The following is a 23,879-nucleotide window of genomic DNA, read 5'->3' on the forward strand; positions in this document are numbered from 1 at the left end:
AATAGGCTAATACAGGATACTGAGGCTAGTCGAGTGCAAGTTTGAGGACAGCCTCAGCATTCTAGCAAGATCTTAAGCACCTAAGCAACTTAGTGAGACCCTATCTCAGAAGAAAAAACAAAAGGGGGCTTGGATGTGACTCTGGTTAAGCACCCCTGAGTTCAATCCCCAGTACCCCCTCCCAAAAAAATATGTAAATATATAGACCAAAATAGTATAAAATCTGTTGTGAAGGCATCAATCTTTTTTTTTTTTTCTTTTTTTGATGATGGTTTTGGGGGTGGAATCCATTTGCATCACTCTTATTAAGGAGGTTGTTTCGTGAAACTTTTGACCCTCTTTCAGGTGTGTGTATATGAGCATATCTGTACTGGATTAGGATCTGAGCTATGAATTGGTGACCAGGGGTCTAGAAACACTAAGCTGTGTTAGATTTTGGTGCTTGTAAAGGCAAAAATGGCTTCTATGTTGTAGTGCCTGCAGTGAAAGGTGAGCCTCCACCCCAGCCAGGTTGCTATCTACTGTCTGTGCTGAGTTCATTTTTTTTTTTAATATTTATTTTTTAGTTGAAATTGGACACAATATCTTTGTTTTATTTATTTATTCTTATGTAGTGCTGAGGATGGAACCCAGGGCCTTACTAGGTGAGTTAGGTGAGCGCTCTATTGCTGAGCCACAACCCCAGCCCCATGTACTAAGTTCTTAGCCAAGCCTGTTATTTCCTCTCAGAAGTCTGTCTCCCAGAGGACACATGGGTTTTAAATAGTGATTGTCTAATGAATTCTTCATAACCAGTAGTGTTACACATTGTTTCTTTTCTTCTCCATTCAGGCTTGTGATAAAGAATATCTCATTAAAAATGATAGAGGATTGGGCACAGTGATACATGCCTGTAATCCCAACAACTCAAGAGGCTGAGGCAGGAGGATCACAAGTTTGAGGCCAGTCTCAGCAACTTAGTGAGGCCCTAAGCAACTTAGTAAGACCCTGTCTCAAAATAAAAAATAAAAAGGGCTGAGGATGGAGCTAAGTGGTTAAGTGCCCCTGAGTTCAATCCCTAGTACCCCCCACCACCACCAAAAGAAGAAGAATAAACAAAGGTAGAGGGTTGGAGATGTAGCTCAGTGATAAAGTGTATTCTTAGCATATGCTAGGTCCTGGGTTTGATCCCCAGAACTACACATACACTCAAAGACAAAGTACTTGCACAGATTTCATGCCTTGACTGACCTTGGGATCTGCTATTGTAGACAGCATCTCTAGTTCTCTGGATACTGTGTGGTGCTGGAACTGCGTACCCACCTCTCTTTTCCAGTTTAGAGGTCTCTTTCTGCACCTTGCTTCTCTTTATTGCTTTCCCTTCCTATGACTTCTACATCCCATTCTAGTATTTCTTTATCCATTTGTTTCCATTCATAGCTTTTCCATCCATCCCATTATTGTTGTCCTTAGGGCATTACTATCTTCCCCACCTCCAGGGCTTTTCCTTTCTATTTGGGGTACCATTGGATGTCTGTCTCTCTTTCTCCAAGAATACATGTCCCCAGGGCAAGCTAATGCTGCTTAATCCCTTTCCTTTTCTAGCATAAATAATAAGGGATTCTTATGTTTTCTTTTTGTTATGGTAGGTGGTAAGACCAAGTCTGAGGAGGAGGAGCCAACTCCAAGGCTGAACATGACTACAGAGTCAGAGTCCCACGGACCCACAGAGGAGGGGTTAACGATGGAGGTTCCCCAAAGCAGGTTAGAGAAGCCACAGCAATGTGACCTAGGGAAGAAAACAAACTCAGAGAAAGGAGATCCCATAGATTTGACAGTTCAGGATCATAAGTCTTCCACCGTCAAAAGGAAGGAGACAGCCAGGAAACTGCAAGGAAGCAAGAGTGTTATTTCAAAGCAGGGCCCTCCTAGGAAACAGGTGTTTCAAAAGTGTGACGAGTGCAGCAAATACTTTAACCCAGACTCAGACCCTCACCAGCACCAGAAAACTCACACTGATGAGAAGTCCTTCAAATGCAAAGAATGTGGGAAAGCCTTCAGATACAACTCAAAACTGTCACGGCATATGAAAATCCACACTGGGGAGAAACCATATGCATGTGAGGAATGTGGACATGCCTTCAGTCAAAATTCCCACCTTCTTCAGCATCAGAAACTCCACGGTGGAGAGAAGCCCTATGAATGTGGGGACTGTGGGAAGACATTCAGCTACAACTCAAAATTGATCCGGCATCAGAGAATCCACACTGGGGATAAGCCTTTTAAGTGTAAGGAATGTGGGAAAGCCTTCAGAGGTAGCTATGACTGCATCATCCATGAGCGAGTCCACACGGGGGAGAAGCCCTATGAATGTAAAGAGTGTGGGAAAGGTTTCAGTTCTAATTCAGTTCTGATCCAGCACCAGAGAATCCACACTGGGGAGAAGCCTTATGAATGTACAGAGTGTGGCAAGGCCTTCCGCCGCAGGTCAGTGTACCTGCAGCACCAGAGGTTCCACACGGGGGAGAAACTGTACAAATGCAATGAATGTTGGAAAACTTTTACTTGCAGCTCTCGCTTCATAGTGCATCAGAGAATCCACACTGGGGAGAGACCTTACAAATGCCAGGAGTGTTCAAAGGCCTTCAATCAGAAGGTTACCCTGGTTCAGCATCAGCGAGTCCACACTGGGGAGAAGCCTTATGAGTGTAAGGAGTGTGGGAAGGCCTTCAAATGGAGCGCAAGTTTTCTTCAGCATCGAAAGTTGCATACCAGGAAGAAACCTGCTCAAGATCCAGGGCCTTCCACGGTAGAGCCCCAGGGTCCTTCAGGCCTCTCCCCTTCTTCTCCCCAGCAGGCCTGCTCTGCCTCATCCCAGCCAGGGCCATCCTCTGCACCTTTCTCACCACTTCCCTCATCTGAAATGGCCAGCTCTTCACCTGCCCAAGTACCACACTCCTTTCAGGATCTTGCTTCTCCTAAAAAGTCATCCTCTCATAGCCTAAATCCCTTGTCTCACTCCCCGTGAATTTCTCATGTTCTCCATTCCGGTCGCACTTTGAGTTATCAGGGTTTCTACTGGATCACTGGCCATGCCTTTATCTATACTCTTGTGATCTTATGGAAGACATTATTATTTTCCCAATTCTATTTTAAGTAGTCACTTAAGGACTGTGTTTGATTACTCTCTTTTAGCCCCTGGGTAGGAAATGGCAGTATTTGTCCTTGAAATTTACAGTGTCCAGTTTTGGCCTCTTTCATCACTCTGGCCCTGGGACTATTGGAGTTGAAAGAGTTTGCAGAACATTTTGGGCTTCAAGGAATGTGTGAGTTGGGCCAATGTACTTAGAAATATAGGGGAACTATAAAGCCCACCGGAGGAAGTAATCAGAGAAAGTAACCAGTGATTGCCTTCAGGATTTAGGGAGGGACATTTGGTGGGCCAGTGGCAAAGATCACTGGGGAGAGAATCTGAGCCTTGGAAGTTTTTAATTACCTTGGTAGTGACCATTAGAAGGATCCTGTGTAACTGCAATAGACCAAGAAAATAATCAGGGAAAGAACTTGAAGGGATGAGAGTAATAATGTGAAATTAAGTCTTTAAACTTGATTAGGAGGGAATTTTATTTTTCTGTCCTATTCCTGACCATATCTTTGTTTAATTTCAGTGCCCACTCAAATATGTAGGCACAGAAAGTAACTTGGGCTTATGTAATATAGGGGAGGTACCTGACCGAAGTGATCTCCTGGAGTAGATGGAGTAAGGCAAGGAAAGAAACTCAGCCAGGGCTGGTTACAGTTCTGGCCTCTAGAGGGAGCCCATTCCTGATCAGTTACTATACAGTCACCTACTTCAGATTCCCCTATTAAATCAGTTTGTGATTGGTGGTACTTTTAAATGAATTTTATAATGAACTACTGTGGAAACACTGAGAAGTGTTTTATGTATGCTGATCTTTGCAAATGTAATGATCTCACTCCTTTGGCTATATTTTCCATCTAGTGACCAGAGGCTCTGACCCTTCTTAGAATCACTGCTTCAGGACAATTGTAGCCCATGGAAAGGTACTTTTAAAAAATTAAGCGGGAATACAGTATTAAGAAGGTGATATGTATACTATTGTATTGATACCACAAAAATTATATCTCTAAGGTAGGGTAAAGAGAGATGTTGGTTGGGTTTTGGCTTTGGTCAAGTTTATTGAGATGCATTTTTATACAGTAAAAGCCACCCCATTACTGTGTATAATTCGGTGAGTTTTGACACATGAATATGGTTTTGTAACTAAGATATAGAAAATATTTATCATCGCAAAAAGTTCCCTTGGCTCAGGGAAAATTTTATTTATTCATTATTTATTTATCTATTTATTAACTTTTAACTTTATTTTTTTTTCAGTGCTGGTGATCAAATCAGGGAGAAGTTTAAATGGTTGGTAAGATGTTGGGGACTTTTATTTATTTTCATTCCTTCACAAGATTTGTGCAATACTTAGAATTTAGGAGGAGAAAAGCAAAAAACCAAATTCATTTTCCAAGCTGTGGGCGGAGCTTCTGGAATATGAAAGAGCTTGGAATCACTGCCAAGAAAAGCAGTCAAAATGTAGGAATATGGGCTGGGGCTGTAGCTCAGTGGTAGAGCATGTGTGAGGCACTGAGTCCAATCCTCAGCACCACATAAACAATAAAAAAATAGAGGTGTCCATGTATAACTAAAAATTTTTTTTTAATGTAGAAATATAACAAAAAGTAAGAATACATCTGGTTTCTTTGACATATTTTGGACACAAGACGCTTATACAAAATTTTTGACCTAATCACCAAAGCATTATTAAACAGCAAGGGCCGTAGGGCTTCTAGGAGGGTTATAGCAAGCAAGGAAGTTCAGGGCAAGAGGCTTCTCAGCTGGCCAGTCTTCAAGTAGGAGAGACTTCTAAATATGATCTGGAGGACAGCAGATTATAGCATTCGAAGAAAGCGAGGACTGCAGGGAAAATAGATGTTCCTTGACTTACAATAAGATTGCCTCCGATAGCCCTTTAAGTTGAAAATATTGTGAGTCAAAAATGCATCGAACATACCTAATCTGCTGACCCTTAATAGTGCAGCCTAGTTGAACTTGAATGTGCTCCAGAACACTTACATTAGCCTACAGTTGGGCAAAATCATCTGACACAAAGCCCACTTTTGAATATCTCATGTGAGTTCTTGAATATAGTACCCTGTGGAGTATTGGTTGTTGGCCCTTGTGATGGAGTGGAGCTGCAGCTTGCTGCCAGGGTCCAGCATTGAGAGAGAGTATCAGACTGCATATTGCCAGCCTGGGAAAAGACCAAAATTTCAAGTACGGTTTCTGCTGAGTGTTTAGCACTTTCCCATCATCCTAAACTCAGAAAATTATAGGTTGTCTATAAATGGATCTTTTCCAGTCCTTTGGCCAAGAGATTTATGGAGTTCTGACTAGCAAATTTTATTTTTCAGTTTTTTGTTCCTTCATTCAACAGAAACTTAGAATTGTCCCCCACTCCTTGCATTGTTACACAGATGTTATTGTACAACTTCCATAGCACTTACACTACTACTGAAGATAGATGAATGATGTGTCATTCTTTATAGTACAGGGATGAGTGTTGCCAGGTTATCTGGCACCTAATACATACTCAGGTGGTTTTTGGCAAGGACCATGAGTAACTCTTGTTACTATAATTGAAGGTTCTGCTGCTTGCTGCTCAATAAAAACTTAGGAGACAGAAGTTGGTGGAAGAAAACAGGTTTATTCAAAGTTGGCCCTAAAGAAAATAGAGACTTTTTCTGCCTCAACTCTTTATCTTTGGGGGGGCTCAGGGATGTAAACTCTTTTATGAGAAAAAGGGATACAGTGGGACCAAAGACAGGAAATACATGCATGTGGGCATGTGTGTACACACACACACACACACACTTAAGACTAGGTTGTCCTAGACAGAGAAATATATTACAATTCCAGTTTCCTTGGTACTTGCCCTGCCTGATGGGTAGCTTCTCAGTTTCCATTCTCAGCATGAGGAAACTAAGGTTAAAACAGCTTTTACTAGGAATGGAGGGACAAAAATCAGACAAAGGGGCTCTGTTACACGCCTAGTGGGGACAACCATCTAAAAATGAACTCGTACATCACTTAATTTCCAACAATGGTGTTCCCTTAAGAAGTTTCTATGTTCTCTGAAAGTGAAATGTTATATTTAAACATACCAACTCCCCTCCCCCTATGAAATTGTGATACAATAAGAAATATATCTATATACATATCTAGTTATCTGTGTGTGTGGATATATATATATATATATAGACTTCATATATATGAGTCTTGAGTTCCTGGCACAGTACTTCTAAAACCCTTGTAATTTCCAGAGTGATAAGTGTCTTGTATTTGGTCTTAGTCCTGATACTAGGGCATCCAAGACCCTTGGAATCTCCAGAGTAATAAGTGTCCTTTTTGTATGCTAATGGAATGACTGGTGATTGAGGGCCCCTAAATAGCTTAAGGATAGGGGCTGGTTATTAGAAAGATCAATGTGTGAAAATCTGATTGAAAATTTCAGCCTCAGTCCCAACCTATAGGAAGGGGAGAAGGGCTGGAGATTAAGTTGATCACTAGTAGCTAATGATTCAATCAGTTGTGCCTACATAATGAAGCTCCCATAAAATCCCTAAACAAGGGAGTTGGGAGAGTTTTCAGGTTGGTAGATACATTGATGTGCTGGGAAGAGAGTGCACCCGGAGAGAGCATGACAGTTCTGTGCCCTTCTCCCATGCCTTGCCCTGTGTGTCTCTTACATTTGACTATTCCTGAGTTGTATCTGCTTAATAAAACTAATAATAGCAAGTAAAATGCCTTCCTGTGAGTTTTGTGAGTCATTCTAACAAATTATCAAACCCGAGGAGTGGGTTGTTGGAACCTGTGAGTTAAAACTGGTCAATTGGAAGTACAGATGGCCTAGGACTTAGAGTTGGCATCTATACTGGGAGGAGTCTTGTGAACAGAGCCCTTGATCTGTAGGGTCTGACACTAACTCTGGGTAGTTAGTGCCAGAATTGAATTGTTAGGACACTGCTTGGTGTCTAGAGAGTTGGAGAATTGTGTACCCACACGTTTGGTGTTAGAAGTTAAGTAAAAATAGTTCCTACCCCCTCTACTTACTAGTTTGAGATTTGCATAAAGACTGCCCCATTGCCTTTAGGCAAGGTATATGGGTGTCATTACCTGAGTTTAATTTGGAGACTTGCTTTTATCAGTGACTTAGCTAAATATATTATTTAGGACTCTTAAATAAAAACAGGAGACATCTCCTTGAATTAAATACATTTAACCTATTGTGAGGATTCCTGCATGCATCCTGAAACTCCAGGGTAAGAATGCAAGAAGGAGCTGGGTATGGTGGTACATGCCTGTAATCCCCTAGGATCAAGAGGCTGAGACAAGATGATCATGAAGTTAAAGACCAGCGTCAGCACCTTAGCTACTTAGAACCTATCTCGATAATAAAAAAGACTGGGGATGTAGCAAAATGATAAAGTGCCTCCCGGGTTTAATCCCCAGTGCCCAAAATACAAAACCAGGGAGGTCTGGAACCTGGAAAGTCCAAGCAATCAGAAATAACCGGCACACACTCAGGCTTAGTCCCAGTCTCTGCTGTTTACTCACTTCTGCACCTTCCTTCCCTCTCTGCTTTCTCTACCTGGGTTCATCAGTGATCTTCCTTTGTCCACATGACTGGCTGGCCAGTCATGGGGTAGAAGAGCTAGTGGAGTTATAGGAGGTAGGGACATGGGCTCCTCTGATTTTCTCTGGGCTCTGTATTTGGGGTAAGCAAGCACATCTAGGCATGGTTGTATAAGGATCAATAGTAGTTCTGGGGTCTTTCTCTTTGGGACCTACATGTGCAGCCAACTCAGCAGCTGTAGAGGCTGGCTCTCTGTTATAGATCTTTGTCTGGTTCAGTCCTTTTTATAGTGCTCCCTGGGTTTCCTTCTATAATTCACAGCCACTTCAGCATGGAAGCTGGGTTGATAATAACAAAAACAATGTGGCTGCATGATTTCTCCTTTCATCCAGCCACCATTGGCATGTCTCCTGAAGGTTCAGCCTCTGGTGGGGCAATGCCTGCCTTTCTCTTGACTGCCTCTGCCCCAAGCCACCTTCTCTCAAGCAGAGATTTCCTAGTAGCACCTTTGGAGATATCTACACTCCTTGTACTCCATACTGTAACAAGGATTAGGGTAGAGCTCTGCCTCCTCCTACAGTTCAGTCTAGATTGCAGTGTGCTTGGCTGGTAATCCTTAGTGTTTGCAGTTTGAAATTGGACTAATGCTGGGTGTGGTGGTGCATGTCTGTAAAACCAGTGGCTTGAGAGGCTCAGGCAGAATTGCTGATTTGAAGCCAGCCTCAGCAACTTAGTAAGACTATAAGCAACCTAATGAGACCCTGTATCAAAAATAGTAATACGGCTAAGGTTGTGGCTTAATGGTACAGCACTTGCCTTGTATGTGTGAGGCACTGGGTTTGATCCTCAGCACCACATAAAAATAAATAAAATAAAGGTATTGAGTCCATCTACAAGTAAATACTACTACTACTACTACTACTAATGAGAGCTGGGGATGTGGAACAGTGGTTAGGCACTCCTGGTACCAAAAAAAAAAAAAAAAAAAATCGGAATAATTCCCCAGTTTGTAATCTTTCTCTAGGAGAAGGCTAACACTCAGTATGTCAAAATTAGCTGTGTTATCAAGTCCTCTGGGAACAAGTAGCAATCGAGCACAAGCTAGATGCTGCTACATTCATATTTACCAGTTCAGCTTCTGGACAGGGTCCTGTCAATGGTGAGGGTTTAAGAAGAGTTACAAAAAGCGCTTTCCCTATATGATGGATACCATGCTGTGGAAGCCAAGAAGTCTGGCTTTTCCATCTTTCTTGCACATGGAGAAGCCTGGAGTGCAGGCAAAATCTAGAAGCATCTGTGTCCTCCAGGATCCTGCTGGGACCCCATCTGTGGCCAGCCTCTGAGATCTGGCTACGTAAGGCTGCACCGCTAATCAATAGAGAATCTTTAATAATGCCGGCGTGATGGTGCAAGACTGTAAATCCCAGTGACTAGGGACACAGGCAGGAGGATCCCAAGTTCGAGGCCATCCAAGTCTCAAAAAATAAAAATGACTGGAGATGTGGCGCTGTGGTAAAGTGCCTCTGGGTTTAATCCCCCGCACCACTCCAAAACAAACAACAAAAAACTTCCAATATTGACAACAGAAGGCGGCTTGGGGCCGAGCCAATGTACCACCGAGAGGGGAGGCCTCCGGGCTTCCTAGAGAGGACGGGCTCCAGCAGGACTTCCGGTTCGTGGCCGGTGGCGGGGCAAATACTCTCGCTCGGGAGACGGGCACTGGCCCTACGATCTGGGCGACCTATGTGATTACTTTCTTTTCCAGTGTCTCATGGTCGCGTCTTCTGCTTCTCCGAGCTCCCAAGTCTGCGGCCAGCGTTAGCACCTGGGCCACTTGAGCCTTTAGCTCGATTTGCACCCAGCAGCATTTTGAGCATTTTGCCCTAAAGCTCTTATTGATCCAGCTGCCATCTGCCCCCTTTGCGGAGGCGTCTTCTCTCGGTTGCTGTCAGAGGCATGGAGACGCATTCAGTACCAACTACTTGCTTCGCCAACCCAAGTAGCCCCTCTGGGGCCAAGATTCTGTCTAGCTGGGACTCAGTTGTGGACACTGAAGTGCAGTGGCGTGTTTTGAGACGCTTGGTGCCTTGGCTGTAATACAGTTATTACTGGTAGCCTCGCCCAGAGACCATGCCTGGATTTCAGGATGGCAGGATGCAGCAGCCTCTCCTAAGAGGCAAACGATAAGAAAAGGAAGAATGAACTTCATGCAATTTGGTCACATTGGGTTGAGAAGCAGCTAGGTCGCTTCTCCACGGGTCCCACAGAAGACATTACAATTTATAGAAACAAAAGCCAGAAGATAAACATATGTTGATGCAACTAGGCTGTGCTTAGCCAGAGAATATATCAATCTTTAATTATTCTTGGCCTCCGTCTTCAACATGAGGAAGCTGATTTTCAGCATGAAGAAATTTAGAAACTGTTTCCCAGTGATGGAGCAGTTATTAGTTACTAGTGCAGTTGGGGCCAGGAGTCCCCTGTGTGGGATGGCAATCATGATTCTCAGTGAACCAGTTACCGGCATGGGTATAAGAAGGTAGGCGGGTATGGGGGCTGCAAGAGAAGGCCAGTTTCATTCCTGGCTTAGTTCCTCACTTAGATCCAGAGGCACTTCCTTTTCCAAGATCAGATAGCAGTGCAGGAAGCCAGAGAAAGTCAAAGGTGCTCTGGACAGATGAGCTGATCTTAAGTCTGCCTTGTATTAGCTCTCAGAGAAGTCAGTACAATACTTGGATCCCACCTGGCTTCCCCTTGACAGTGCAGCTATGGCAAGTCTATATGTGTGTCTATGCACATGAATATGTATGATTTTTGGCGAAAGTGGTATAAGGCAAAATGAGAGCATCAAGACTGGGAAATAGCTTTGGTTAGAGAGAGCACCTATTTTTGAGAAAGTCCATTTAATTGGTGAAGTGGAAGCACATGCCAATAACATTTTCTGGAAACTGGGAATTCACATTACTATCTATAGATGAAAACTGAAACAGGAAAAGTCTTGTAGTGGAATACATTTGCCCTGTAAATTGTGCATGTAGATTAGCATAAACCTGGGGGTGTTTTCTTTCAGCAGATATATTCTGAGCAGCCTCGGTGTGCCATGCCATGGGTTTTGTGAATATGATGGGAAATTGTGATAAGAATAATTTAAATTATTAAATTCTTTGCAGACTCATTTATTTAACAGGTATTTATGGCATTCCTGCTTTGTATTAATAGTAACCAAGACAGTGTCTTCAAGGAACTTAAATTCGAATGGAGACACCAACAAAACACCATTGAGGCATAATATACAGCCAGGGACTGATACATGCTAACAGGGAAAGGTTTGTAAGGGAATGAGGAGTGACTAGAGTGTGTGGAGTGAAAGAAGGGCTGCTCTGAGTAGGTGATATTTAAGCAGAATGAGGTGAGGGAGTGAATCAGTCAGAGAATAGCAAAGATCAAAGGTGTTGAATAGTCTTACAATATTGTGAGTTTTTAAGCAACAGAAAGAAGGCAAGTACTTCAAAAGTGAAAGGAACCAGGCAGGGCAGATAGAGATGAGGTGAGAGAGGCAGGCACAGACCAGTTCTTGTATGACTTGTGTACAACTGGGCAAGGCCTCCTTCATCCAGTTGGAAGGTCTCAGTGACCAGATGATGTCTGCACTGTGATCTAAAGAAAGGGGAGAGAATTCCAGGTTGGTGGAAGAACAAACACAAAGTCCTTGGTAGGAACGAGTTTGACTTGTTTGAAGATGAAGTGGAGAAAGGAAGCCAGTGTGGCTGGATTATACAGAGCCCAGGGAGAGAGCTAAGGCTGGCTGAAGCTGTAGAGAGATGCAGGGGTCAGATCATGTGGGAACTTAAAGGTCATAAGAAAGAGTTTAGGTTTCATCCTAAGAGTAGTTGGAGCCATTGAAAAAAATTTTCATTTTTCTTTTCTATCAGATCAATGAGATTTATAGAAAAGCTATGGGGGTATAAAGTGAAAAGTGAATGTGACTAGTAGGAGGTAATTGTAGGAGTCCAGCTAGGATATTTTTACTGCACTGCTGATGTCTGGATAGAGCAATTCCCTTTTTGTCCCCAAATATTCATATATATATATTCATAATACAGATACTTTTGAGTTTTAGAATAAGAAATAATTTCCATTAAGATTGCCCTGATTTATAGATTAATTTGAGCAACAAATTTTTAGAAAAAATACTTCTCATTCATGAACATGTTCTCTCATGTAAATTATCCCTTTATGTTGTTGTTCTTTAGTGAAGGTGTGTGTGTGTGTGTGTGTGTGTGTGTGTGTGTCTGTGTACACATATATGTCTTTCCATTTCCCAATGGAATTTTAATTTGCTATGTTGATTTTAATCAGACTATCTAATTATCTGCTGCTGGTGCCCACACTCCTGTCCTCATTCAGGATTTGAGGGGGAATATTTTGTTCCAGGAGCCAATAACCTTTGAGTGTGTGGCCCTGTATTTAACCCAGAAGTAATGGGCCAGCCAGGTGCCTACCCACAAGACCTATACAGAGATGCTGTGTTGGAGATTTTTTTTTTTAACTTTCATTTTATTTTTATTTTATTTATTTTATTTTTAATTTTTTTATTGTGGGTTGTTCAAAACATTACAAATTTCTTGACGTATCATATTCCACACTTTGATTCAAGTGGGTTATGAACTCCCACCTTCACCCCATACACAGATTGCAGAATCACATCAGTTACACATCCATTGATTTACAAATTGCCATACTAGTGTGTGTTGTGCTCCGCTGCCTTTCCCATCCTCCACCCTCCCCCCTCCCCACCTCTCCCCTCCCCTCCCCTCCTCTCTCTCTACCTCCTCCACTGTATAACCCTGAGGGTCTCCTTCCATTACCATGCAATTTCCCTTCTCTCTCCCTTTCCCTCCCACCTCTCATCCCTGTTAAATGTTAATCTTCTTCTCCTGCTCTTCGTCCCTACTCTGTTCTTAGTTACTCTCCTTATATCAAAGAAGACATTTGGCATTTGTTTTTTAGGGATTGGCTAGCTTCACTTAGCATAATCTGCTCTAATGCCATCCATTTCCCTGTAAATTCTATGATTTTGTCATTTTTTAATGCAGAGTAATACTCCATTGTGTATAAATGCCACATTTTTTTTTTATCCATTCATCTATTGAAGGGCATCTAGGTTGGTTCCACAGTCTTGCTATTGTGAACTGTGCTGCTATGAACATCGATGTAGCAGTGTCCCTGTAGCATGCTCTTTTTAGGTCTTTAGGGAATAGACCAAGAAGGGGAATAGCTGGGTCAAATGGTGGCTCCATTCCCAGCTTTCCAAGAAATCTCCATACTGCTTTCCAAATTGGCTGCACCAATCTGCAGTCCCACCAGCAATGTACAAGTGTACCCTTTTCCCCACATCCTCGCCAGCACTTGTTGTTGTTTGACTTCCTAATGGCTGCCAATCTTACTGGAGTGAGATGGTATCTTAGGGTGGTTTTGATTTGCATTTCTCTGACTGCTAGAGATGGTGAGCATTTTTTCATGTACTTGTTGATTGACTGTATGTCCTCCTCTGTGAAGTGTCTGTTCAGGTCCTTGGCCCATTTGTTGATTGGGTTGTTTGTTCTCTTATTGTCTAATTTTTTGAGTTCTTTGTATACTCTGGATATTAGGGCTCTATCAGAAGTGTGAGGAGTAAAGATTTGTTCCCAGGGTGTAGGCTCCCTATTTACCTCTCTTATTGTTTCTTTTGCTGAGAAAAAAAATTTAGTTTGAGTAAGTCCCATTTGTTGATTCTAGTTATTAAATTTTGTGCTATGGGTGTCCTATTGAGGAATTTGGAGCCCGACCCCACCGACTGTAGATCGTAGCCAACTTTTTCTTGTATCAAACGGCGCGTCTCTGATTTGATATCAAGCTCCTTGATCCATTTTGAATTCACTTTTGTGCATGGCGAGAGAAAGGGATTCAGTTTTATTTTGTTGCATATGGATTTCCAGTTTTCCCAGCACCATTTGTTGAAGATGCTATCCTTCCTCCATTGCATGCTTTTAGCCCCTTTATCAAATATAAGATAGTTGTAGTTTTGTGGATTGGTTTCTGTGTCCTCTATTCTGTACCATTGGTCCACCCGCCTGTTTTGGTACCAGTACCATGCTGTTTTTGTTACTATTGCTCTGTAGTATAGTTTGAAGTCTGGTATCGCTATACCACCTGATTCACACTTCTTGCTTAGCATTGTTTTTGCTATTCTGGGTCTTTTATTTTTCCATATGAATTTCATGATTGCTTTCTCTATTTCTACAAGAAATACCGTTGGGATTTTGATTGGCATTGCATTAAACCTATAGAGAACTTTTGGTAATATCGCCATTTTGATGATGTTAGTTCTGCCTATCCATGAACAGGGTATATTTTTCCATCTTCTAAGATCTTCTTCTATTTCTCTCTTTAGGGTTCTGTAGTTTTCATTGTATAAGTCTTTCACCTCTTTTGTTAGGTTGATTCCCAAGTATTTTATTTTTTTTGAAGATATTTTGAATGGAGTGGTTGTCCTCATTTCCATTTCAGAGGATTTGTCACTGATATACAGGAATGCCTTTGATTTATGCGTGTTGATTTTATATCCTGCCACTTTGCTGAATTCATTTATTAGCTCTAATAGTTTCTTTGTAGACCCTTTTGGGTCTGCTAGGTATAGAATCATATCATCTGCAAATAGTGATAATTTAAGTTCTTCTTTTCCTATTTTTATGCCTTTAATTTCTTTCGTCTGTCTAATTGCTCTGGCCAGTGTTTCGAGAACTATGTTGAAGAGAAGTGGCGAGAGAGGGCATCCCTGTCTTGTTCCAGATTTTAGAGGGAATGCCTTCAGTTTTTCTCCATTCAGAATGATGCTAGCCTGAGGCTTAGCATAGATTGCTTTTACAATATTGAGGTATGTTCCTGTTATCCCTAGTTTTTCTAGAGTTTTGAACATAAAGGGATGCTGTACTTTGTCGAATGCTTTTTCCGCATCTATCGAGATGATCATATGGTTCTTATTTTTAAGTCTATTGATGTGGTGAATAACATTTATTGATTTCCGTATATTGAACCAGCCTTGCATCCCAGGGATGAATCCTACTTGATCATGGTGTACAATTTTCTTGATATGTTTTTGTATCCGATTCGCCAGAATTTTATTGAGGATTTTTGCATCTAGGTTCATTAGAGATATTGGTCTGTAGTTTTCTTTCTTTGAAGTGTCTTTGTCTGGTTTAGGTATCAGGGTGATGTTGGCCTCATAGAATGAATTTGGAAGTTCTCCCTCCTTTTCTATTTCCTGAAGTAGCTTGAAAAGTATTGGTATTAGTTCTTCTTTAAAGGTTTTGTAAAATTCTGCTGTATACCCATCGGGACCTGGGCTTTTCTTAGTTGGTAGTCTTTTGATGGTTTCTTCTATCTCCTCAATTGATATTGGTCTGTTTAGGTTTTCTATATCCTCCTGACTCAATCTGGGCAGATCATATGACTTAAGAAATTTATGTATGCCTTCACTATCTTCTAATTTATTGGAGTATAAGGATTCAAAATAATTTCTGATTATCTTCTGTATTTCTGAAGTGTCTGTTGTGATATTGCCTTTTTCATGCCATATGTTAGTAATTTGAGTTCTCTCTCTTCTTCTCTTTGTTAGCATGGCTAAGGGTCTGTCGATTTTATTTATTTTTTCAAAGAACCAACTTTTAGTTTTGTCAATTTTTTCAATTGTTTCGATTTCATTAATTTCAGCTCTGATTTTAATTATTTCTTGCCTTCTACTTCTTTTGCTGTTGCTTTGCTCTTCTTTTTCAAGGATTTTGAGATGAAGTATGAGATCATTTATTTGTTGTTTTTTTCTTTTTTTAAGGAATGAACTCCAAGCAATGAATTTTCCTCTTACAACTGCTTTCAATGTGTCCCATAGATTCCGATATGTTGTGTCTGTGTTTTCATTTATCTCTAAGAATTTTTTAATTTCCTTCTTGATGTCTTCTATAACCCATTGATCATTCAGTAACCTATTGTTCATTCTCCAAGTGATGTATGCTTTTTCCTTCCTTCTTTTATCGTTGATTTTCAGTTTCATTCCATTATGATCAGATAAGATGCATGGTATTATCTCTACTCCTTTATATTGTCTAAGAGTTGCCCTGTGACATAATATATGATCTATTTTTGAGAAGGATCCATGTGCTGCTGAGAAAAAAGTGTAACTGCTTGATGTTGGGTGGTATACTCTATATATGTCAATTAGGTCTAGGTTATTAATAGTGTTATTGAGTTCTATAGTTTCCTTATTCAACTTTTGTTTGGAAGATCTGTCCAGTGGCGAGAGAGGTGTGTTGAAGTCTCCCATGATTATGGTGTGGTGGTCTATTAGACTCTTGAACTTGAGAAGAGTTTGTTTGACGAACATAGCTGCACCATTGTTTGGGGCATAAATATTTATGATTGTTATGTCTTGTTGGTGTATGGTTCCCTTAAGCAGTATGTAGTGTCCCTCTTTATCTCTTTTGATTAACTTTGGCTTGAAATCTATTTTATTTGATATGAGTATGGACACGCCTGCTTGTTTCCGAAGTCCATATGAGTGATATGATTTTTCCCAACCTTTCACCTTCAGCCTATGTATGTCTTTTCCTATCAAATGCGTCTCCTGTAGGCAGCATATTGTTGGGTCTTGTTTTGTGATCCATTCTACTAGCCTGTGTCTCTTAATTGGTGAGTTTAAGCCATTAACATTTAGGGTTATTATTGAGATATGGGTTGTTCTTCCAGCCATATTTGTTTATTTCTGTTACTAAACATGGTTTGTTTTCCTCTTTGATTATTTCCCCCCCCCTTTACTGTCCTACCTCCCACTGTTGGTTTTCATTGTTATTTTCCATTTCCTCTTCCTGTAATGCTTTGGCGAGGATGTTTTGAAGAGATGGTTTTCTAGCTGCGAATTCTTTAAACTTTTGTTTATTGTGGAAGGTTTTAATTTCGTCCTCCATCCTGAAGCTTAATTTCGCTGGATACACAATTCTTGGTTGGAACCCATTTTCTTTCAGTGTTTGAAATATGTTATTCCAGGATCTTCTAGCTTTCAGAGTCTGTGTTGAAAGATCAGCTGTTATCCTGATTGGCTTGCCCCTAAATGTAATCTGCTTCCTTTCTCTTGTAGCTTTTAAAATTCTCTCCTTATTCTGTATGTTGGGCATCTTCATTATAATGTGTCTAGGTGTGGATCTCTTATGATTTTGCACATTCGGCGTTCTGTAGGCTTCTAGGATTTGGGATTCTGTCTCATTCTTCAAGTCTGGGAAGTTTTCTTGTATTATTTCATTGAATAGACTGCTCATTCCTTTGGTTTGGAGCTCTGTACCTTCCTGTATCCCAATGACTCTTAAGTTTGGTCTCTTAATGTTATCCCATATTTCTTGGATGTTCTGCTCATGGTTTCTTAACAGTCTTGCTGAGCTGTCTATGTTCTTTTCCAGTTGAAATACTTTGTCTTCATTGTCTGATGTTCTATCTTCTAAGTGTTCTACTCTGCTGGTAGTATTCTCCATTGAGTTTTTACGTTGGTTTATTGCTTCCTGCATTTCTAGGATTTCTGATTGCTTGTTTTTTATAACCTCTATCTCCCTGTATAGTTGATCCTTTGCTTCCTGGATTTGTTTGTGTAATTCGTTGTGGAAGTGATCTTTCATTGTCTGATTTTGCTGTTTAATGTCTTCCTTGATACTCCAGATCATCTGAAGCATGTATATCCTGAATTCTTTATCTGACATTCCATCTGCTGCAGCTGTTACCTCTTCTAAAGTTGCGTTGACCTGCATTGCTTGTGGTCCTTTCTTTCCTTGTCTTTTCATACTGCTTGCGTATCTTTCCTGCAGGTGCGGGCGGCGGCTCTGCTCTCTCCTTATTCCAATTGGGGTTCGTGGCTACCACGCCGGCAGGTCACTGGGCCTGTTCTGGGAGCTGGCGGCAGCTCTGTTCTGCCCCTACTCCAATTGGGGTGACGAGTGTACCACGCCGGCAGGCCACCGGGCCTGATCCGCCGGTCGGTTGCAGGTTTGCCTACCCTGCAGGCGCGGGCAGCGGCTCTACTCTGCCCCTACTCCAAATGGGGTGACGTGTCTGTCGTACCGGCAGGCCACTGGGCCTGTCCCGCTGGTCGGTCGCAGATCTGCCCACCTTTCGGGCACGGGTGGAGGCTCTGCTCTGCCCCTACTCCAATTGGGGTGTCGTGACTACCCCGCCTGCAGGACGCTGGGCCTGTTCCTGGCACGGGCGGCGACTCTGCTCTGTCACTACTCCAATTAGCGTGGTGTGTGTACCACGCCGGCAGGCTCCTGGGCCTGATCCGCCGGTCTGTTGTAGGTCTGCCTACCTTGGAGGCGCGGGCGGCGGATCTGCCCTGCCCCTCCTACCACGCCTGTGGATCCCTGGGCCTGATCTGCAGGTTGATCACTGGTCTGCTCACCCTGCGGGCACGGGTGGCGGTTCCGCTCCGCCCCCACTCCAATTGGGGTCACGTGACCACCACACCGGCAGGGCCTGATCCGGGCGTGGGAGAAGGATCTGCTCTGCCCCTACTCGAGTTGGGGTGACGTGTGTACCACACTGGCAGGCCACTGGGCCTGACCCGCCAGTCTGTCACAGGTCTGTTTACCTTGCAAGTGCGAAGGGCGGCTCTGCCCTGCCCCTCCTACCTCGCCCATGTACCACTGGGTCGCGTGTCTGCCCACCTTGTGGGTGCGGGTGGCGGCTCCGCTCCGCCCCCTCTCCAATTGGGGTCACGCGGTCATCACACTGGCGAGCCGCTGGGCCTGCTCCGGGCGCTGGCGGCGGCCCGGCTCCTCCCCTCTGGCTCGAGGACAAATTGAGGAGACTCGGGTGACTGTGCCTCACCCCCCCTACCAGGAGACCAACTGCTTATGTCACCGCTGGTATTGATGAACTTCTCTCCTCCGCCGCTTTCTGCTGACATCAGATCTCTGCCATGTTGGTATCCTATGCGAATGGCCGCATTTCGTTCCCCTTGCTGGGCAACCAAAGCAATGGGTGAGTCCTGACCGGCCCTCAGCAGGACCCGGACCGAGACGCAGTTTCCGCGGGCTCCTAGCCCCGGTCCAGGGAAGTTCCGGGAGCCGGAACTCGGCCGCTCCGTGCTCGGTGTAAGCTCCTATAAGTGTAAGCTCCAAGAAGCAGTCCCCGGGGGCTCAGTTCCGGGAGCCGGAATTTGGCTGCTTAGTGCTTGGTGTATGCTCTGGTAGTAGCAGGGTCCAAGAAGCAGCCTCCGCAGGCTCCACAGCCCTGGGCCAGGGCGGTTCCGGGACGGTTCTGGGAGCCGGAACTCGGCCGCCCCGCGCTCGGTGTTCGCTCCGATAAGATCAGATTCTAAGAAGCCCCCAGGCGCTGAACCCTAGCAATCTGTCTGCAAGCCGCAGGCGAATTGCAGCCTGAAGTTACCTGTTCTATGGCTGAATGAGCTGCGGTCAGTCGAAAACAGGGAAGGTGACGTCAGTTTACCAACATGGTGGCTGCTGGCCTCCTCTGTGGTCTGACCGGTGTGGAAAACCGAGATGGACCGCTTCCTTCCCCCGTCTCGGACCCAGAATTCAGCCCTGAGTACGGTGCTTGCGCGGCTGGCAGAAACTGCAGCGCTGTAACCCTGCGTCTCTATCCCAGCGCGCGCTGCAGACTCTAGCCGCGGGGTGATTTGCTGAATAAGCAGTGTTACCCTCCGTGCGACAAACCTCTCGCGTTTGAGTCCCCGTAGCCGATCCTCTTGCGATGGAAATCCTTCCTCCAGGTTCCGGAGCACCCCACTATTGCTGGAAATTCCTAACAAGATATCCTTTAGCCGTCCTGACTTGTCATACTCCCACACAGTGAAGCAGCACACGGGGGCAATGCACTCCCCTCGCCGCCATCTTCCTCCCTTGTGTTGGAGATTTATAGGGCTGTAATTTCTGAATAAGGCTCTCTTTCCTCTATTACTTAGCCTCTGTACTTTGGAACTTTCTGTTTTCTTTCCCCTTATAGGCTGAGATATTTCTCATAATCTCAGTTTTTATAACTCTATGAGTTGAGTTCTCCAATTCACCAGCCTCAGGGACTAGTGTTTGGGGAGAGGCCTGGGGTCTCTTGTAATATTAAAATATATGTCCCAGGTTCCTTAATAAAGGCTATGCTCTGGGAAGAATGGGAAATGAGAAGTTTTTTGATTCCCTAATTGAGCCCTGTTTTCCTAGACCATCCCTGTTTTCTTGAGGTATTGGTCCCCTAACGATGTGGTTAGGATACTCCCAGTATTTCAGCCCAAACTCAGATAGGGCCAGATGTGTTTCATTTCTTCCTGAGATAATTTGTCTCCTTCCCTTTGGACCCACCTCACTTGTGTGTTCCAGCTTCCCCTATCTAAAAGCAGAATATGAACTGAAAAGAATTCCATAATTCACTCTAATTCCTCTTATTTTCCTGTTCTTCTTCTTTCTCTTTTAACAGCATTCCATTCCCTAAACCAGTCCTGATACCCTGCTGGAGTGAGGGGAAATACTGGGAGGGCCACTGGGCACTGTTTAACAGAGGAACCCTGAGAGGTGCCTGTCCAGGTGAGAGAGAGAAACTGGGACCTTATCCTGCCTTGCCTCTTCCTTCATTATAATAATTTATAGGCAAAAGATTTTCCTCTCTCATATGGCTCATGTGGGGGATGAAAATGGTTATTTTTAAACAGAGAGTTTCAGAATTGTGGAGAGCCTTCCCCCAGTTTTTTCATTTAATGGGAGAATTTAATTTTCTAATCCATTTTTAGGATGGATTTCAGTTACAATTAGAGGAAGATAGGCTTCTGTGAGCTAGTCTGGAAATGTTCATATCTTTATCATCTATAGTTTCTGTAAGAAAAAATAATGTTTCTAAATATTGACCTAAAATAAACTTTTTGAGGAAGTCACAATTGTAACAGGGATGGACATTAGCTTTCTTCATTTAAAAGAAAATATTTGAATAAGATTTAAAAAATAAATCTCTAGACCAATACCTTTGGCCTTCTGTAGCCACAGACTGTGCACTTGCAGATCCAATCAATCTCAGATTGAAAATATTTAGGAAAAAAAAAAACAATGAAAATAGCAATAAAACCATAAAAACAATACAAGTAAAAACAATACAGTATAACAACTATTTGCATGGCAGTTTTAATGTATTAGGTATTTTAAGTAATTTAGAGGGGCTGGGATTGTGGCTCAGTAACAGTGCACTTGCCTGGCATGTGTGAGGCACTGGGTTCAATTCTCAACACCACATATAAATAAATAAAGGTCTTCCAAAAACTTAAAAAAAATAAAGTCTTAAAAAAGTAATATAGAGATGATTTAAAGTATATGGAAGGATGTGCCTAGGTTATATGCAAATATAATGCTATTTTATAGAAGGGGCTTGTTATCCTGGGGGAATGGATAGTCCTGGAACCATTTCCACGTGCATCAGGTGCATATCAAGGGACAGCTGTACACCTGTCAAATAATCACAACCAAGATAAGGAACATATTCTTACCCCCAAAGTTTCCTCATGCCCTTTTATAATCATTCTTTCCCAACCTGTTCCCCCTCTGTTCCAGGAAACCACTGAACTCTTTTCTTTCACTATAGATTTGTTTTCCTTTTCTAGGGTTTTATACAAATGCAGTAATTCTGTATGTGCTTTTGATGTTTGTTTTTAGTTTGGTTTCTTTCATACAATATAATTACTTTGAGATTCACCCTGTTATTGTTTATCAATAGTTCATTCCTTGTTTTGGCTGAATAGTATTCCACTGTATGGATAGACCAGAGTTTGTTTATCTAATTTGTTTATCTATTTGTTTCACCTGATGATAACCATTTAGGTTGTTTCAGTTTGGGGATGAAAGCTACTATGAACATATCTGTGCAAGTCTTTTTTTATGTTTTAGTTTTAAGTGAAGACAATATCTTTATTTTACATTTATGTGATGCTGAGGATCGAACTCAGTGCCTTAAGCATGCTAGGTGAGCACTCTACCACTGAGCCACAACCCCAGCCCCTGTGCAAGTCTTTGTAAGGACATATGCTTTCATGTCTCTGGGGTGAATACCAGGAGTGCACTGGGTAGGTCATAAAGTAGGTTTATATTTAATTTTTGAGACTCTTCAGAACTAATCTGCTAAAGACTTTTTTGATAGGATGAACAAAGGTTCAGTATTGCAAATATGTGTTTTTCAAGTTATTTCTGGAAATCTAACTCATTTAAGACAGTTGCTTTCAATAAATTTATGATAAAAATATAGTATAGATTTTATAAAATGGATTATTTTTGTGATAGGTAGTCTCTGAGTTAGATAGCCTCTACCATCCCCCCACCCCCAATGGTCGGTCCTCATAATTTAAGTCCTTGTGTATCTTGTCCCACACTGAATCATGACTAGCCTCTGATGATAATGTATTGAGAAAATGATGATGTGTGACTTTCAAAACTAAATTGCAAATGATATTGTAGCTTCATTCTTGGTCTCTTGGAGAGCTCACTTTTCAGGGAAGCCAGATGCCACGCTGTAAAAACACTCACATGGGAAAGAACTGAGACTTCCTGGTAACAGTTCCTCAGCCATATGAGTGAACTACCTTGAAGGCAGATCCTCTAGTGTCAGTCAAACCCTGAGATGACTTAAGCCCCAGTGACATCTGATTGAAAACTCAGGAGACACCCTTAGCCAGTAAAACTTAACCAAGCCCTTCCTAAATTTTTGTTCCACAGAGACTGTGAAAAATAAAAATGTTTATTGGTGTTTTCAGCCAAGAAGTACTATAGGGATGAATTAAACATTGGTAGATACTTAATATAATCTCCACAGCACAACTTGTGTTGTAGCTGGAACACAAGTCTAGTTTTCTATGGAAGGAATACAAAGCTCCAAGTAGTGAGACCCTTGATAATAGAGGAGTATATCCAGATGTCCAGATGTTAGTATTTCTGTTCTTGGCGGGGTGGGGGTGGGGGGGGGAGGATAGTTTTTCTATGTAGCAGTGCTTGGTGAGTAATCCATGTTTCTGAAGCTTTTTTCAGAAGTACTGGACTGTCAAAGTAAAACAGTCTTCCATTCTGTTTCTTCCTCCAAGGAGAGCTTCTTGGGTAAGGAAGGAGAAATTTGCTTGGATTGAAAATAGGTAATGTGGGAGATTCATGATGGTTCTCCCATTGACAGATCTATTGAAGGCCCCATTATTCACAGGCTCCTGAGCCATTAACCAAGGTTTGGCCTGAACACACATCTGGTATAGGGTGGGAAAGGATTGTAAGGCCAAATGTTAATAGCTTTTTTTTTTTTTTTGGTAAACCATGACATATACTGGAGCCCCAGCAGCTCCTATTTTATATCATCAAAAACAAAGAACACAATTAAAAAGCATAACAAACTCATGAACACCTATTATGTGCTAGGCACTACTGTAAATACTTTGCCAATCCATTAACTCATTAATGACTTAACCCTCAACAGTCCCTTGAGGTTGGTGCTACCTTCTGTACTCATTTAGCAGGCAGAAAAACTGGCTGCAGGTCACACAGCTAGTAAGTGGTGCAGCTAGGTTTCTGGACCTAGCCTAGTCAATGCTCTCAATGAATACATATTCAGCCTTTTTTGGGGATGGGGAGAAGTACTGAAGATTGAATCCCATTGAACTATCTCCCCAGTCCTTTTTATTTTATTTTAAATTTAAGACAGTGTCTTGTAAAGCTGCTGCAAGTTTCTCCAAGTTGCTGAGATGTGTCTCATTATTCCGGGTGCATCACAGCCCCAGAACCCAAGCAATGTGGCACATGTGGAGCAGTAGTCCCCTCAGTACCTGTAAGTGCAGCCAGAGTGGCAAACGCGAGAGAACCCTCCCTAATACTCCAGACCAGTCATTCAGCGGGCAGAGCTGGCCTGACGACATCCCCAGGAGGAACTGCCGGTAGCAGGGTCGTTGCCTGTACCCCAGCCTAGGCTTGCCAGTCTGTCCCTAGAGTGGTAGTCAATGGTGATCGAGGCTCAGGTAGGGGATCTCGGAGACTCGGTGCTTCCCAGGCTCCTGGAGAGGAGGGGGAGGTAAAACTACTTGCGGTGGAGCGCGGCAGCTCTCCCGGAGTCTCGGGCAGGTGCGGTTCCCACGCTCTCTGGGCACTGGCGCCGAGCTGGGCT

At 42.8% G+C, this 23,879-nt stretch overlaps 1 protein-coding gene across 6 annotated transcripts in view; it reads left to right on the forward strand.

Moving 5' to 3' along the window:
* The window catches only part of LOC124087785 (zinc finger protein 621), a 49,747-nt gene that overhangs the window by 8,256 nt on the left and 17,612 nt on the right, over positions 1 to 23,879 (forward strand). For 4 of the 6 annotated variants that reach the window (XM_046436856.2, XM_046436858.2, XM_058576828.1 and 1 more), the window contains one exon: positions 1,629 to 6,854. In XM_046436856.2, coding sequence (XP_046292812.1) covers positions 1,629 to 3,007 — 1,379 coding nt within the window. In that variant the 3' untranslated portion in view covers positions 3,008 to 6,854. Of the gene's footprint in view, positions 1 to 1,628; positions 6,855 to 23,879 lie in introns of those variants that run through there. The other 2 variants (XR_006850195.2, XM_058576829.1) reach the window with 2 other exon arrangements.

Source organism: Marmota monax, unplaced genomic scaffold (genome assembly GCF_021218885.2).
Source record: "Marmota monax isolate L192 unplaced genomic scaffold, Marmota_monax_Labrador192_F-V1.1 WCK01_AAM20220418_F8-fsc00021, whole genome shotgun sequence".
Classification (NCBI taxonomy): domain Eukaryota; kingdom Metazoa; phylum Chordata; class Mammalia; order Rodentia; family Sciuridae; genus Marmota; species Marmota monax.